The sequence below is a fragment of the Sabethes cyaneus genome, chromosome 1 (assembly GCF_943734655.1).
Source record: "Sabethes cyaneus chromosome 1, idSabCyanKW18_F2, whole genome shotgun sequence".
Classification (NCBI taxonomy): Eukaryota; Metazoa; Arthropoda; class Insecta; order Diptera; family Culicidae; genus Sabethes; species Sabethes cyaneus.
This window is the reverse complement of record NC_071353.1, coordinates 138,557,910-138,574,421: the sequence shown is the minus strand read 5'-3', so window position 1 is coordinate 138,574,421 and position 16,512 is coordinate 138,557,910. Positions and strand designations below refer to the sequence as shown.

At 41.2% G+C, this 16,512-nt stretch overlaps 1 protein-coding gene across 1 annotated transcript; it reads left to right on the top strand.

The window, feature by feature from the left end:
• Window positions 1-1,705: 1,705 nt before the first annotated feature.
• On the top strand, window positions 1,706-13,406 carry LOC128745342 (sodium-independent sulfate anion transporter-like). The gene is made up of 5 exons (XM_053842384.1): window positions 1,706-1,737; window positions 11,254-11,405; window positions 11,474-11,712; window positions 11,780-12,548; window positions 12,613-13,406. The coding sequence occupies exons 1-5, from the start codon at window positions 1,706-1,708 to the stop codon at window positions 13,404-13,406; spliced, it is 1,986 nt and encodes a 661-aa protein (XP_053698359.1).
• Window positions 13,407-16,512: the final 3,106 nt, after the last annotated feature.

Below are 16,512 nucleotides of genomic sequence, written 5' to 3'. Positions count from 1 at the left end.
GCTTTGATAGTGACACAGACGTTTCGACGTTTCGACGCTGATACGCAGCGACGGACCGGACAGCCTAAAGTCGATTGTTCTCCAAATTGTGCGTTGATTTATTCGGTTTTATTTATGGTCCGATTATCGCTGAAGCTTTCGTGACAATCGTTTTCTACTTATAACCTTTCGCTGTCAAATCGTACGCACAATTGTGCGTACGAGATTTCCGGTAGCGAAGCAATCGACACCTTCATCGGTGATTTTTTTTTAGCAAATCGTTGGTCGATGAGTTGAGCAAATAGAAGGCAAAACGTGTAGCACACTTCTAGTGAGTGGAAGCAAGTGTAAAACACTTGCACCTAATAGAAGTGTGTTGGCCTTCTCCCGCTATCAATCGATTGCTGCTACCTGATAAGCCCCGCGGATTGAGCTTAGCCTTAATCCCTTATGGCTGCTGACATACGATAGCTGGCCCGTGCGTGATCGGCGGGCGAAATACTTGACATCTAGTGACAATCTTGATGCCTGCCAGCATTCATTGCAACGACGATACAAGATTGCATTCTTGTATTTTAAGCGATGTCTTGTGACGCCCTGGGCGTTGATACCGGATCGGTCTTCTGACGCAGAATTGATTCAAATGTCAATCAAAAATCGCCACTGCCGCCTCTGGCGGTGGAGATGATTTTCCATCAAAAACAAGAGAAAAAAAAGCGGAACGGAACAATATGTACTAAAGGCCGAAGGCAATGTCACCTGTCTGGTATGTGACTGATACACGCATTTTCAATCGAATCGAATGATTGTGAAATCTGCGTGCGTGGTCCTTGAGGTATGCAAAATATTTCAGTGATAACGGAAAGTAAGTGGCTCCCAACAATCTGTGAATGTTTTATTTTGCTAAATTTTATATCAGTGAGCACACGTGCGATGCAAAACCTTGACAGTTCATTTCGTTTTTCGGTCGAAGTTCAATTTTCTATTTTAAACAAGCTTCACAGTTAATTTTTTAGTGCGAGACCATGTTAATACATACCCTCGACACACAATATTGATTGTAATCTGTTCGCTTCTTCAGCTTGGAATGTTTTCACAGATTTCAAACCGAATCGCACCGGTATCGTCATTTGCCACCTCGACGGCGATGGTTTAAAAATAATAAAATGGGTAAAAGTGAGACTACGTCTTGGTATGAAATTTGCAAACGTCATTACTTTTTTTTATTTTCATTACTATTCGAGTGCACAACGACAGTCGAATCACGATTTTGGCTCAACGCTAGTTTCCTCAAAACAAATCACCACGCGTCTCCTCGAAAAGGTGATTTTTCCTTCTTTTACGATGGAGGTTCATGACTTCTCACAAAAATCTGGCACCAATTTCATACCATTCATCAAGCTCAACATTTTCCCAGTCACCAGTGGCAGTGCGGGCTAAGGGATGATAGTTTGAAATTTCCACCCGGTCCCCCTGTGTCCGTTCATCCATCCCACAAACCGCGGCTTTGTCATTCTCATTTCCAATTAGTGGTAGTAGTTAATTATTTCTGTGATGAAACAAAACTGCAAACCGCCAACCGACGAACTGCAACCGCACTCGTTGGCCTTGGCAGTGTAACGCGAATCCGCTCCGCTAGTAGACGCTCTCGGTATTCGGTTTCCCGGTACCGTTGAGGAACGTCCCGACTTCCGGTTCACTGCCCCATAGGCGAGGCTGAGGCGTGATGGATCTGCGAATTCCGCGCATCGAAATCAGGTGAGATGCGTTGTTGCGATTAGTTTTTTGTTTGCTCTCTCGCGAACCAGTTTGGGTTTTTGTGCGATTCTGATTCCTCGGCCCACGTGTTTCCGCCCGCCCGCGGAAAAAGTTGCCCAACCCGATGGGACCGGCTGAAGTGGCTTTACGGAGAAAGTGCTTGCTGTTAGTATCTATCTGTGGACAACAAACTCGTTGTTGTCTCGTGTTGTAAATTACAGACATTGCAAAAGACACTCGCACCGTAAATGGACGGTTGAGTAATTTATTTGGTCACGTTTAGTTGAACTTGTACGCGAGGTGGCATTTGATACAAGTTACATAATTCGTTTGAATAAGCTAGTTTTAGTCAACAAGGAAAGTGCCTTTGGCAGAGTGCGAGTGTTTCAGAAAGTATTTTGGACGGAAGAGTACTTAGTTCCGATGTTTGACCTTTCAAAGAAATGAAATTTTTCAAGTCGTGAAAAATTTAAAATCAATTTAAACGTCTTAACTGGCACCAGAAGTACAAGTACAAGGTGTTACCTCAGCTGCATCAGTTCTATTCTGAGACAACTAACCGTGTGCCAACAAGAATAAGTCTTTGAGGGTTTCGGGAAACGTGCCGATTCTAAATCTATTTGTGGAAGCATTTCGGTGCTATGTACCTATGTTTGTAAGGTGTTAATCTTTATCCACCGCAGCAGGATTGCTGCTGACAGAAAGATGCAAACAAGCAAATAGGCGGCAGTCAAACAAACCAACAAAACGTGTGCGTACAACGGGGATGGGGATACGTTCTGACTTATCTCCTCCTGCTCGCTGCTCCTCGATGATGACGTTATATTCCAGGTCATCATAAATCTCAAACAAGACACAAGTAACGAGAAACTGACGGACGGGTGTATCAGGTGTGTTTTGCACTAGTTAGAAAGCGGTTTTATCGCAGCTTGTTTCTTTACAGATGGTCATAAAGATACAGAAACATGAAAACAACAGCGATTTTGTGTATTGTCAAGTGTCGCCAGTCACGGGTCACTTGTTCAATCTCGTGTGCTTTTTTGTGATGGTCATAAAAAAGAAGATTGATTAATTAAAATTAAATAAAGTTGTTTGGTAACGTGTTGCAACAATAAAATGAATGCGAAAATACGCATGCAAATTTTTATACTCCCTTGGCTGCGTCTGTGAATCGCAGATTATTTAGATATTGCCCTGCAACTAACGACGCTCGTATCTTTCTTAGACACTACTTACCAACTTCCGCACCGTGATTCACCTGTGAGTATACGCATCTCGCCGTAGGACAATGCTCTCACTTCGTCTAGTAGTAGCACTTGGTACTTAGTAGCAACTAGACGCGTATATCTTGATGATATCTAGGCGTTTGGCAAACAATACGTATCATCATATCACAGTTCACTCTTTCGAATCACACCTGAATTTATTGAACCTGAGTTGACATACAGGGTGTTAGGTAGCTATGGTGTCCGGTGTGACTCAGGACTGTGGTGCAACTTGGCCTATGCGTGTCTTGGGATTATTTCCCACAATCCGCAAAATTTCATGCTCAATCGCTGACACCACTTGCTGATGCTAGTTTCCTCGACGCCTCGTTGAAAACACCGTTCCTTCCCGGAAGCGACGGTGCGTTGTCGTAAGTTCTATGGATTAAAATCACTTCTGAATTTATGTTTACACATTTGCATTAGGTGGTCAAGGGTTGGAAAATCACCAACCTCATTGTTGCTGGGCTGTCGTTGCTTAACAATTAGCGACGCCATAGCAAAGGTGAATGTCATACATTTTGATGATGCTCCAATTGTTTTCAGAAAGAGCCTAGAAAGACCCTAGAAGTCTGTTTCGATGTTGTGTTCCATACGCGTCCGGCCGTGTCCAACGCACGCCGTGATCTAGTGTGCTATGCGTGATGTATGAGTTCGTGCAGTTTTCAGATACAAATTCAATACCCAAAACAATACGTTTAAAATTCAATTGCAACGAAACTAAAAGAGATAGCAGTTTCACGTTAAAAAATGAATTCTAGAACAGTATGTGTCTTTAAATTGGAAGATAAAAGCAGCTTTATTGTTTTATGACGCTTTCACAACCGAATGAGTTATTTAGACGGTAGGAGAAAGTAATGACATAAACGTATTTATAGTATCTAATCTAAGATAACACCAGAAGTACCTAATACAAGAGAATTGGGCCTTAGTACAGGTCCATCAAACGTCTCACTGAAACTTACAAACGAAAAGCCAAAGAACCTAACGTCGGTTGAATCCGTTCGGCCGGGAGCATAAAGAGCAACCTTCGGTTAGTGTAGTATCCCTTAGGCGTCCTACACTTAGCTACCGGGTGCTAAATTGTGAACCGATATGGGAGTAAAAGCACATTCGGGAACTCACATGCATTCCCAAGTAACAATTTGGGGTTTATTATACTTTTATAATGGCATTTAAAACCAAAATTGGTCATAAAAACCGTCATAAGAGTACAATCAAACTCACATTTTTGCTCAAGCTCAAAGTTCAATCATTATTGTTAGTGCCAATGGTATATTTTATAACTAATAAAGCCGATTACGCCGGTATGAATGACTTAAAAAGAAGGCATTTTTATTTATATCTTAGGCCATTACAAATATTTTAAAAAGTTTTTGTCCCTCCGCTGTTGGGCCACTGAAGGGGGGTCGAAAAAAAAACAGAGAGAATTTTTTAATCGAGCAAAAAAATGGATTTTAGGCATTTTTATTTTAAGTTTAAACGTGAAAACCAAATCTATTCTTGCTTTTAATATATACGTTGTTAAATTCCATGCAAAAATCTACAAAAAAAAGCCAAAAACGAAAGATTTTTTTTGGCCGATTTTCGAAAATTCCGCTGTTCGAATTTCCATTTCTATTTCATGCTAGAAGCGTTAACTCAACTCGTATACTCATTTTTCAAGTTTTTCAGGATGTAGAGCTCACAGACAATTGTTTTTATAAAAAAAATTTGACTCATATCCTACAAATTATTTTTTTGCCCCCCGATTTTTCAAGCCAATTTCCAAGGGGGGGGGGATGACAAAAACTTTCAAAATGATTTGCAATGGCCTTATTTAACTAAATAAGTGACTATTTCATATTCGCCTAAATCGCATGCAACGGGCACTCAAATCTAAACCAAAAGGATTCTGGCGTTACACGATAAACGAAAAGAGTCTGGTCATCCATGTTTTAGGGAGAATGTAAGGTCCATCTAAGGCGTCGACAATAGATTAAATTAGATCGCATTTTCAAGAACAGTTCAGTAGTGTTTTCTTGCATGTTACAGCCAACTCGCAAGTTATCAGAATAGAAGTAGCTGCGAATGTGCCGTCCGTACCTGGTGTTGGTCCCCATTACCCGATCACAAGTGATATCATTATAACAGCAGCAAAACGTTTGACATGTTCTTCGAGTGCCAGCCCCGATGGAATGTCATGACAAATCATGTTAGAAATACCGTCATAACATAATATCATGATTTGTTATAATTTTGTTATATTCGTCTGATCGGCCAGCCACTGCACAATGGGCAAAAACGAGCTCGTGATCCCAAGAATTAGAAGCCGCTGGTTTGGAATCTTACATGATACCTATTCTTATGTGAAGAAATGCAGGAAATCGATTGGTGATGGTTTCATCCTGCGCAGATTTCGGGAAGTGGTCCATTTTGCCCTATGTTACCCAAAAATCAAGTTAAAAGCTAATCATAAACAGTATAAAAGCTTATTTGCCGCCCGTGAAACGAACTCTAAATAGCTTCCAAATTTTGTCAAAACATCAGAAGAATCAAATTCCATCCATTCTATACTGTGCGAAATGCAAGAATAGTCCATTTTGCCCAAATCAGCCCCATATACATAGATAACTTAATTAAAGCGATTAAAACTAACTCAAAGGTAAAAACAGTCTTCAAAAAAAATGTGTAGTTTATCATACTGAATAACTTTGGAGAACAGTTGAAAGTAATAAATTGATTGGACGCAATTAGCAAAAGATAGATAGTTATTATATTCAGCAAAGTAGCTTATTTTAGTGTGTTCTATAATTTTTCTGAAAAAAAAATTTTTTTTGCACGTATTCAATAAAACAAAAGTTTGTATCACCCTGATAGATGAATATAAGATCACCTTGAGAGTTTGAAAAGATGCGCTGTATTATACTGATAAACTACTCCAAAGCCACCATCGTTAAGAAATTACGATTTTTTACGCAATAGCAAATGAACGTGTTTTTGTAGATCTAGGAGAGAATCAGGTAAAACGGACCGATTGGAAATTCATCACGGTACTGAATCGATGACAATCAACTCTACTGATGTCTTTCGAGTAAAATGGTACTATTCGAGTTTATTCCCCAAATATTTCCGGAGTTATAAACAAAAATAAATAAGAGGGTTTAACAAAAATCTCTTTTCATTAAAAAGGAGGTGCACCGATTAGTCGTGGGGAGGATCAACCGGCACGAAATTCAGGTTTTTTTACTTTCTGACCTAAAACTAACAATCTGTCAAAATTTGGTTTAAATCCATAGAGGTCGATTATATGGTTCTCGGATACTTCGCGTAGAATTACTCTAATACATAACTTGAGAACGGCCAAAGAAACAAGTTTATATGACATCATTTGTTCAAAAATATGCATTTGGGTATTTTCGAAAGATTTGTCAAATCTCAAAGTTTTTTTTTGAAGAATCCACAAGAGTGTCCATCGATAGCTCTTCACCAGATTTTAGAGCATAATTTAGGCATAATTTAAACCTTTAAAAAAATATGAGGCAAATCTGAGAAGATATGTTATGAGATAATTCACATTTTATGATTTTTATTGTGATTTTTCATGAAACCATGAAATTTTTTCTTTCAGTGTAATTTTTTCCTGAAAATACATTAAATTTTCTACAATTTTTCCTTTTCATTATTTCTAAATACGTCCTTTTGAAAAGTTACTCTTGACGAAAAAAATTATGTTTCATGGAAAATTAATACTTGCGTGGTATACCTTCAAACATAGTTGTTACAAAGTAGTTGTAGCAACCGATTTATGACTAGTTTTGGCTATAAATCAGTTTATGCAACTAAAAGTGCTGAAATTGGGCAGTTTATGATTTTTCACATCAGCAAAATTTCATTCCAATCAAAAATATCGAATTATTCGCCAGATCAACATGGTTTCGTTCCAAAGCGATCGACTACCACCAACCTTGTGGCGTTCACTACTTTTGTCATTCGCCGTATGGAAAAAGACTCGCAAGTAGACGCCATTTATACTGATCTATCGACTGCATTTGACATAATGGATCACAATATTGCACTTTCGCGCGATTGAGAATTTGTGGTAGCCTACATTCCTGGCCGCGGTCGTACCTGACCGGACGGTCATGTCCTTTAAGATAGAATAGTATGTTTCGTCTTCGTTTAGGTCCGGAATTACACAAGGCCGCCATCTTAGTCCGTTTCTGTTCCTGTTATACATGAATGATGTAAACTTAATCCTGGATTGCTGTAAAAAATCTTACGCTGACGATGTGAATGGTACTAGATGGTACATCTATAAAACGTGAGAGCACCATAAAAGATCTTGGTATGCTTCTTGATTCCTCACTGACATTCAAAGATCAAATGTCATATGTTGTCTACAAGGCCTCGTTGCAATTTTCCTATTCGGCCAATATTTCCAGGACGTTTATTGCCTCAAAGCCTTATACTGTGCCTTAGTACATTCAACGCTCGAATATTCATCGCTCGTTTGGGAAGTTAAGCACTCCGTCACCTGCCATGGAACGACCGGAATAACCTACCTCATTATGCTGATCGCTGAAAGTAAATCCTTCACTCAGCGGTAGGAGAGATGTCGCCAAGGTATGCTTCATCAGCGACCTACTAACGTCCTACATTGACTACCCTGAACTTCTTGGTCTCTTGGACGTGAACATCCGCAGACGTGTTCTCCGTTCCCATCTGTTCCTCGATATAGGGAGATCCAGGACAAACTCTGGGATACATGAACCAATAAAAAATATGTGTCGTATTTTTGACCCATGCACCTTCCAGCATTGGACAAAAGATAGGAGTCACAACGACAACTTGTTAAGCATAGCTACCTATTACCCCCCCCCCCCTTCCTTTCCACCCTTCCCCTTCATTCCCGGAAAAAATCCTTCTTCATTACTTTCCGTTACCGTCCCTTCATCAATTGTAGAATCATCGTTTCAAAAAAATATTAGTATTTTTGAGAATTGCTTCGCGTGCTTCAATTTTAATTTGTGTAGACGTGTTATTTAAATAATTTTGTAAGAGCGTTATCGTTGTGATGTTGTAAACGATAAAAGACGGCAAAAAGACGAAAAATCAGAGGAGTTGTGTACAAGACACAACCGCATAGGTGACGTAGGACTGCGTGAGTCTCTTTAGTTGCATTTATTAATGCATGTAATGATTCTTCATGTAAAGTCAACCAAAAAAGTATTCGGACAGCAGCACAATTTTTTTCTTTTAATAATATTGCTCAGTGTTTTGCAAGGAACCATTGGCGTAGCTAGAGGGTGTGCCTAGGTGATTTCCTACCGGAGGTATGGCTGGAAGGAGAGGCATAACGCTAGTAAAACCGCCTGAAAGGTACTCTCCTAGATCTAATTACATCGGCAGTTATCGATGGCACGTGGTTTACGTAGGGAACTACCAGGCAGCCTTAATGGCCCGGGCAACTACGGACCATATTTTTACCATCTTACAAAAATGTCGGGAGTACAACGTCCCGCGAATCACATCTTTATTATTTTGAAAGCAGCATACGATACAGCCGATCGAGATCACCTATATGGCAGTTAATGCAAGAACATGGTTTTCCACATAAACTGATGGGATTGATCAGAGTTACATCGGATCGAGACGCACTGTTCAACATCGCACTCGAAGGGGTGATCCGACGAGCGGGTATCGAAACGAGAGGAAAAAAATTTACCAAGGGCAGCCAGCTCCTAGTCTTTGCAACGCAAAACGCTATGATCAAGAAGCTACGATCGCCGTCGTACGAAGCTGACAATGTACAGAACCAGGAAATCAAAATATCATTATTCATCCGCAGAAATAACCGACAAAAACGAAGAGCGACAAACCAGTTATTTTCTGCCTATAAAAAAAACATGCGTAGCAATCAGAATGTGTCACGTTTACAAAATATTGGGACAAATGAATATCCATTCACACCAGCAGGCAGGACCACTTTCGATGAGAATATATTTTGATACACATTCGCTCTCGCAAGCGCTTGTTGTTGGTGATGCATTTATACAATCAAATATGTCTTTGTCGTCAGTCGGCTGGTTAAAGACAATACTTTATCAGCAACTTGAACTAAAGGGACAAACAGCAAAAACCTTAAGGAAAAAAATTGGTTTCCCAAGCAGCACACTTTGCGCACCTCTGGTTGCAGCACCTTATTTACGACTGAAATTAGTCATATATTGGTTGAAGTAACTAATTTGTAACAACTGTGTTAGTTGGGTTGCTTTGACCTAAAGTCTGGTGTACAAAAAATTACCAACGTTACCTTGGTAACTACCAAACACTGCCGCTTCCGACACAGAGTGACATGATTAGGATTGCTTTTGTTGCGTACAATACGTATTGCATACATCAGTGTGTCTTTTTCGCAGGCAATTTTGAAGTAGGGACAATATCTTTGTCTCTTGTGCGTTCGTGATTTTTGATTCCCTGACAGAACCATTATCAGATCGGTAGTTCTTTACGGAGTTGAAGCTGGCACGCTGCTCTCGGAGGTCATACGCGCCATTGTCGTGTTCGAGCGGAAAGCGCTGCAGACGATATTTGGCGGAGTGCCAAATTTGAGACCAACTCATTTGGGCATATTGGGCCCAAGGTTGTGATTTCTGGATGTGATTTGGTTTGAACTATTGCTTATGGTCAAAATTTATATTTCACACTATTCTAACTTCCAAAATGGCGATTTATTAATCAAGTTGTGTTCGATATTTCTCATAAAACCTATACAATATTGACTTTTCAGAAACAGAATCACAGTTAACATGCAAAATTTAACGTTTGAAACCATTATCCAACATTTCGCCTGAAATTCGTCATAAAATAGATTTTTTTAGAATGAATGATAGCTGCTGGAAGTCACAAAGAGATTAGATTGTTGGAACCTCTGGTGTTCAGCATAATTTTGTTCTAAACTAGGACTTCGTTAAATGACTGCTGAGAGCCTGTTTCTCAGAAACGGACAAATCGATTTATATGCCATGTAGGTAAATGTCCAACTTTATAAAAAATAGTGTCAGTAGATCTGAGGAATAAGATACTAAATAGTGAGTTTTCGTGAAGAAATTGTATTTTCGAGTTTCTCGTCTTAATAATTTATGAGCAGTTCGAAGAGCACCATGTGCTGGTTCAATGTATGAGATAACCTTGAGACGTATTCGGTCCATCCTGTGATGCATGGTAATCAATTTTTAACTCGATTGGAAATTACCACGGAACTAGTAGCAGCCAGTACGATAACAAAATATTTTGCGATGATTGTTCTCATCATGCACCCACCACCGACACGGTTGTCGGTTGATACTTCGACAGTGTCTCGGTTGTCGAAGTTATTCAGTTTCCAGCGAAATAATGAATCAATCAAACTGTTGTTAGAACAAAATAATCTCCCATTCAATTGCGCATCTCCTCCTCTTACAGGCCCCTTACAGACAGGGGCCGATCGTGTAATAGGCTTAACGCAGAGACATTGACATCGGTGTGGTGATAACGTTGGGTGTTTTGGGGGCCATCCGACTCGACTGAGATGCGCCGTGATTGCCGATTGATAATATTTAATGATGCGTAAGGTTTTTTCGTTCTTTATTGTTTTCGGTTGCCTCATCGGAAATGGCGCGCACTTTTCCATCTGATCTAATATACCTTTGATATCGGTGATTTTTTATGGCGCTCCACACGTCAATTGGACGTGTCTTCTCTGATTGATAAGGAGGAGCTATTTTCGGTCGCAATTAGAAATATTAGAAAATATTTGTAAACTGTGTTTTTGGCCTGACGCCTATTTAGCATGAAATCTTTTGGCTAGATAACAGAGTTGTATAATTTATATCCGACAGAAAAACTGCTTCCGTTTTGTTTAAAAAATCTTTAAGCAGTCACATGTTGACCAAAGCCACGGCCACATTTCTATCAGCTGTTTCGGACGAAAAGTGTGTCGCATCGACGTTCGTTGTGTAGAAAATCTATTTTCATCATCCGGCGGCGAACGGTATTTGCGGCGGGAAGAGCTCACAAAGCAGACAGACAGAAAGACAGGGAATTTTTCCCGGAACTAATTTGTCACCCGCTGTGCGGTTTACTTTGCGGTACTTTCGGCTAATATTAGTTTTTGGTTGACCGACCGATCAACCGACCGCAGTTGCATCTCTTTTTTTCCGAATTCACGTTTTTCCCTTTTGACGTACTCTCATTTTCGTTTTGTTTCCCTGTCATTTTCACGTTTCAGACGAACGTCTAGCGATACTCAGTTGGACAAGGTAAACCTAAAATCGGCGAATATCTACAACATCCACGGCCTAGCCAGCTCACAGGCTTCGCTCAGTGTTCCCGCCATTCACAAGGACGTCACCGGCTACCGGGGAAGCAATGACTTCATTTGTAAGTATGATTTGGCATTTTTACTTCCTCCTTTTTCTGACATTTTTTTTTTGTCAAAACAATCCCAGTATCCGACGACAGAAAGTCCACCTTGGACCAAATACGGGAGATTGGACCTTGGTGCCGACGGAAAGCTCGAAACGTGTTTCGGAAGAAAATCCTCTACAAGCGGGTTCCGGTGTTGAACTGGCTGCCGAGGTACAGCGCGGATGACGCCATCGGAGATTTCGTTGCCGGTTTGACGGTCGGCCTGACGGTTATTCCGCAAGCGTTGGCTTACAGCAGCATCGCCGGTTTGCCGGCCGCAGTGAGTAGAGACGAATCGGTGTCCAGTTTCGATACGGGAACTATTAACAATTATAATCTTTCCACAGTACGGTTTGTATGGTTCCTTCATCGGTTGTTTCGTGTACATCTTCCTTGGATCATGCAAAGACGTTCCGATGGGTCCCACGGCTATTGCCTCGCTGCTGACGTTCCAGGTTTGCGACGGAATTTGGGAACGAGCCGTTCTATTGTGTTTTTTAACCGGTTTGATTGAACTACTGATGGGGCTTCTTGGGCTTGGATTCCTGATAGACTTTGTGTCCGGTCCGGTGAGCTCCGGCTTCACTTCGGCTGCCGCACTCATCATCCTTAGCTCGCAGGTAAAAGATTTACTTGGGATTGTGGCAAAAGGGAATACTTTTATTCAGCAATGGGAGGCCATCATAGCGGACATCCATAATACGAAGCTTGGCGATTCCATCATGGGCTTCACGTGCATCATCGTCCTACTGCTGATGAGGCTTCTCCCTCGGATCAAATTGGGTCCACCGGACGTAGAAGATCAAAACCTGTTCCAAAGGATCGTCAACAAAACGTTGTGGCTCGTGGGTACCGCTCGCAATGCCATCATCGTGGTTGTTTGTGGCTCCATCGGATTCGCTTTCTACAACAATGGCCAGGAACCGTTCAAAATGATTGGCGACGTACCGAAGGGTTTGCCGTCCTTCCAGGTTCCTCCTTTCTCCGTCCCGGAAATTACAGAAATCGGCCAAAAGGCCGAAAGTTTCAGTGATATGTTGAGCAACCTTGGCTCCATGTTGATTGTAATCCCGCTGATCGCCCTACTGGAGGACATCGCCATTTGCAAAGCTTTCGGTAAGTTAATTACAAAACTATCTGAAACTAGTATTTTACTAGAACTCTTTCCCTCCCCTTTCAGCAAATGGAAAACCAGTGGATGCTACGCAGGAGCTGATTGCCATTGGCACATCAAACGTGGCCAACTCATTCTTTCAAGCCTACCCGGGCACGGGTGCCCTTTCGCGAGGGGCCGTCAACAACGCCAGCGGCGTTCGAACTCCGTTCGGTGGACTCTACACCGGCATCCTGGTAATTCTGGCGCTACTTTTCTTCACCCCGTACTTTTTCTACATCCCGAAAGCTGCCCTGGCAGCGATCATTATCGCCGCGGTAGTTTTCATGGTTGAGGCTCGCGTGGTGAAGCCCATGTGGCGCAGTAAGAAGGCCGATCTGATCCCCGGGATAGCGGCCTTTATCGCATGTTTGGCTCTTCCGATCGAGTACGGAATCCTGGTCGGCATTGGACTGAACATCCTCTTCATCCTGTACCACGCCGCCCGTCCAAAGATCCACATGGATCAGATGATCACCCCCTGCGGAATCAAATACCTAATGCTAACGCCCGATCGAAGCCTGATTTTCCCCTCATCGGACTTTGTCCGAAATCTAATCAACAAGCATGGGTTGAAAAATCAAACCCCAGTTGTGATAGACTGCACGCACATCTACGGGGCGGACTTTACCGCCGCTCAGGTCATCGACACGCTGATCAAGGACTTCAAGAGTCGCAACCAGATGCTGCTGTTCCTTAACCTCAAACCTTCGGTTTGTGGGGTATTCGAAGGTGCCGACCTGGAGTATCGGGTTTTCTACGACATCGAACAGCTGGACAAAGCCATTCAGGAGATTCGACGCAAAAGCTTCCAGGTGTAACCCCCTTCCCCTCACCCACCCCCATTAGTGGTAGATTAGAACAACACAAACGACACCATTTTTAAGAGCGGGAAAAGACAAAACCCTCAGGACCAGTTTGACCGCAGCTTAAGATGTATAAGTTAACCTTAGCCGATAGTGTACAGTAGATCAATACGTTAGAAAAATTTATTCGATTGTAAAGCGGTTTGACGGTCTCCCCACACACGCACAGATGGATTGTAGAAAAATTCTTCCGACAGTATTTACCGCCGATGATTTCCAATTGGTTAGATATTTAATTTGTTTTTCATCATCATTCGAAGAAGAGGCTAGTTTTTGGTGTGAGCATCACGTGATCCCACTTTAGATATCGTTGCACTGAGCCGAACTGCAGGCTTGTTCGGTTCAGCTTCAACGCAGAGTTAATCTAGAAGATTGCAAAGTTTAGCTGTACTTAGTTACTATCGATATAATACCCCAAAGCAAGTGTGAAGTAAGTTATTACGTTGTCCATTACGTCGGACGAAAATATCAGCCAATTAAGACATATTTATCAGTTTTCTGGTGGAGAAATAGCTACATGTAAGTTGATAAAATATTACACTGAAATTTATTTTCGTTTATTTTAAAAACCGATTCCGACAGTTTGTGATTTATTATTACTAGCGAGAAAAATATCACATCCTTCCAGTCAAAAACGAGTGCATGGTTCAAACGAAATACAAGAAAACTAGCTAGAAATAAGCGGTCCTAGATTACTTCCTTGTGGACTCGGAGCATGTTTCAACTTTGGAAACACTTACTATTTAATATCACCACAGTTCTTGGGTCCTAAAATATTTTGGGAGACATGGTTGTCGCTTTCGTCCTTCTGTTTGCACCTTCCCAGTCAGCTCCCCCTTCCGTCATGTAGTCAATTATGCATTGGTTTGCTCTCTGAAAGGCCCTGTAACGGGTAATCCCTTCTTGTCTCACAGCCACCTGCGCAACTGCAATCGGTCAAACTGCAAGAGAAATGCAACCCCTACCACTTATTTTTCCCTTGTTAGGAACCACCCGCTCTTTCGTCAACCCCCCTGTACTGATTCCGTTATGTTAAGGAACATGTGCGCTAAGGTTAGTGGAGAACGGTCATGGTGTTCAGGAGTTATGGCGGAGCATACACACATAATCACGTTAACATTTATACATAGATGGATTAACATGATTTTTACATCAATCGAGCAGAAATTCTTTTACAAGTTGATTGACCTCAGAGAAAAATATTTCGATTTCGATTGATACATAGTAAATATTCCCTACATGTCATTCATTCATACCTTCCTCAAAACCATTCGTATTACTATTTAGTATTTTCTCTTTGTATTTTTAGAAAAACAAAAAAAATACCACTTCGTAAGATAGCCAGTAAAATCAACTCAAGAGAAAAGAACTTGAAGAACCCGTTAATCAAAATCAGTATAGAAAATATTGTTCTAGTTTTGTTTTATTTGCTTAGGTTTAAATAATGTTTATATTGTTTCATATATTGAATATATCCGTATTTCATATTGAAAAGATGAGAGGTTTTATGTCTACGGGAGAAGATATGGACTAGGATTATCACTCCCGCGGTCTCTTCTCTATTCCTAATATTTGGGTCCACAATTGAGCCTTATAAATAAACGAGATTGAATTCTCCATATACTATCTTCCGAAGTTCCCAAGCTCAAGGCAAGCCTTCAATCATGATCGTAGAAAACGTCGATATGGAAAAATACGGCTGTTTGCCGGAGCCCCATCCATGGCCGATTGGAAGATAGATGTCGCCATATTCTTTAGCTCTGTTGTGACCTTAGCGATCAGCTGCTTTTCCATTTTGGTCACTAAATTATTAAAATAGAAGCTCCATTTGAGATTCGACCGTCGGTCATCCGCCAGCCGGTTCATCTGCTCCAGTGATCTCTTGGCATAATGAGCTCCGAAAGAAAGAACAGTGGCATGGGCATTCTCTTCTTACTTGTCGTCAGCCACAGAAAGACCTTCCTTGAGAACTTGATGTGGAAGATATATTTGACGTTATAGCTTACCCGCTTGGCGGGGTAATTAATTACCCAGTCCCCTGGCATTCGTTACTGTCCAGCGTCAAATATGTCTCGTCATCCATTATTACTATAAGATCGACGGTCTCGTCTTTCTCCAGAAGGGAGAGAACGTTGTAAATGCCATATCGATTACATCCGGTAGATACGAAGTACCTTTCTAACTTCTTCGCTTCGAGGTAGAGCTGGCAGTACGAACAAAGTATCGAGCGTAGCTGCCAGACCATTTTCTGCCATAGCTGCTGCAATTCAAATGTTGAGACTTTCAATTTTCGATGTGCTCAATAGGGTGCCACCATGTGGCAGGGTAATCATTCCAAGTAACAATTTGGGTTTTATTACACTCTTATGATGGCATTTAAGGCCAAAATTGGTCATGAAAACCACCATAAAACTACAATAAAACTGACATTGTTGCTTGGGATGGAATTAAAATCGGGGGTATTTTTGTACAATTCGATCGGAAGATCGGAAATCAGGGATATGTTACTTTTTAATAATGATAGTTTTTACAATCGACGGAGGGAACGTTCGCAGAAAGTATTTGTTGATAGCAGGCTTGTTATTTTCCCACTCATTGTGCAAAAAGTGCAACTTTTTTTTTCAACACAATGAGCAGAACTACTTTCAGAAATGAGAAATAAATCCACACAATGAGAAACAGACAAAACATAAAGAGAAAAACTGACGCGCAGAAAAACTTCTTATTGCGCTCTTTAAATGAGAAACTTTCGGTTTCGCTCTCGGTCCTCTCGGTAGCTACAGCAGTAAGCGTGAAAACGAAACAATAGGCTCAGAGGCGTCAGGGCAATCAAAAGTCGTTAAATTTTGAATCTTAGCGAAGAATTACCTTTGTTTATAAAGGAACTTTCCTGTAGGTGCGCGTCAAGAAGCAAGTGCATGGGAATTCCAATGTTGCCATATCTAAATAACATTTTGCGCACTGTTGCCGTTGTGACATGCCTTACCATATGATGCAGTTGCATTCACGGGCAGCCGAACTCGATTGAATATTCTAAATGTAAGAAACATGATTCAACTGC

Bases quoted from the DNA above. Each gene is read 5' to 3' on its own strand.
- LOC128745342 (XM_053842384.1), top strand. From the start codon at position 1,706: ATGGATCTGCGAATTCCGCGCATCGAAATCAG. The intron at 1,738-11,253 runs GTGAGATGCGTT...TTCACGTTTCAG, and splicing joins ATTCCGCGCATCGAAATCAG to ACGAACGTCTAGCGATACTC. The intron at 12,549-12,612 runs GTAAGTTAATTA...CTCCCCTTTCAG, and splicing joins CGCCATTTGCAAAGCTTTCG to CAAATGGAAAACCAGTGGAT.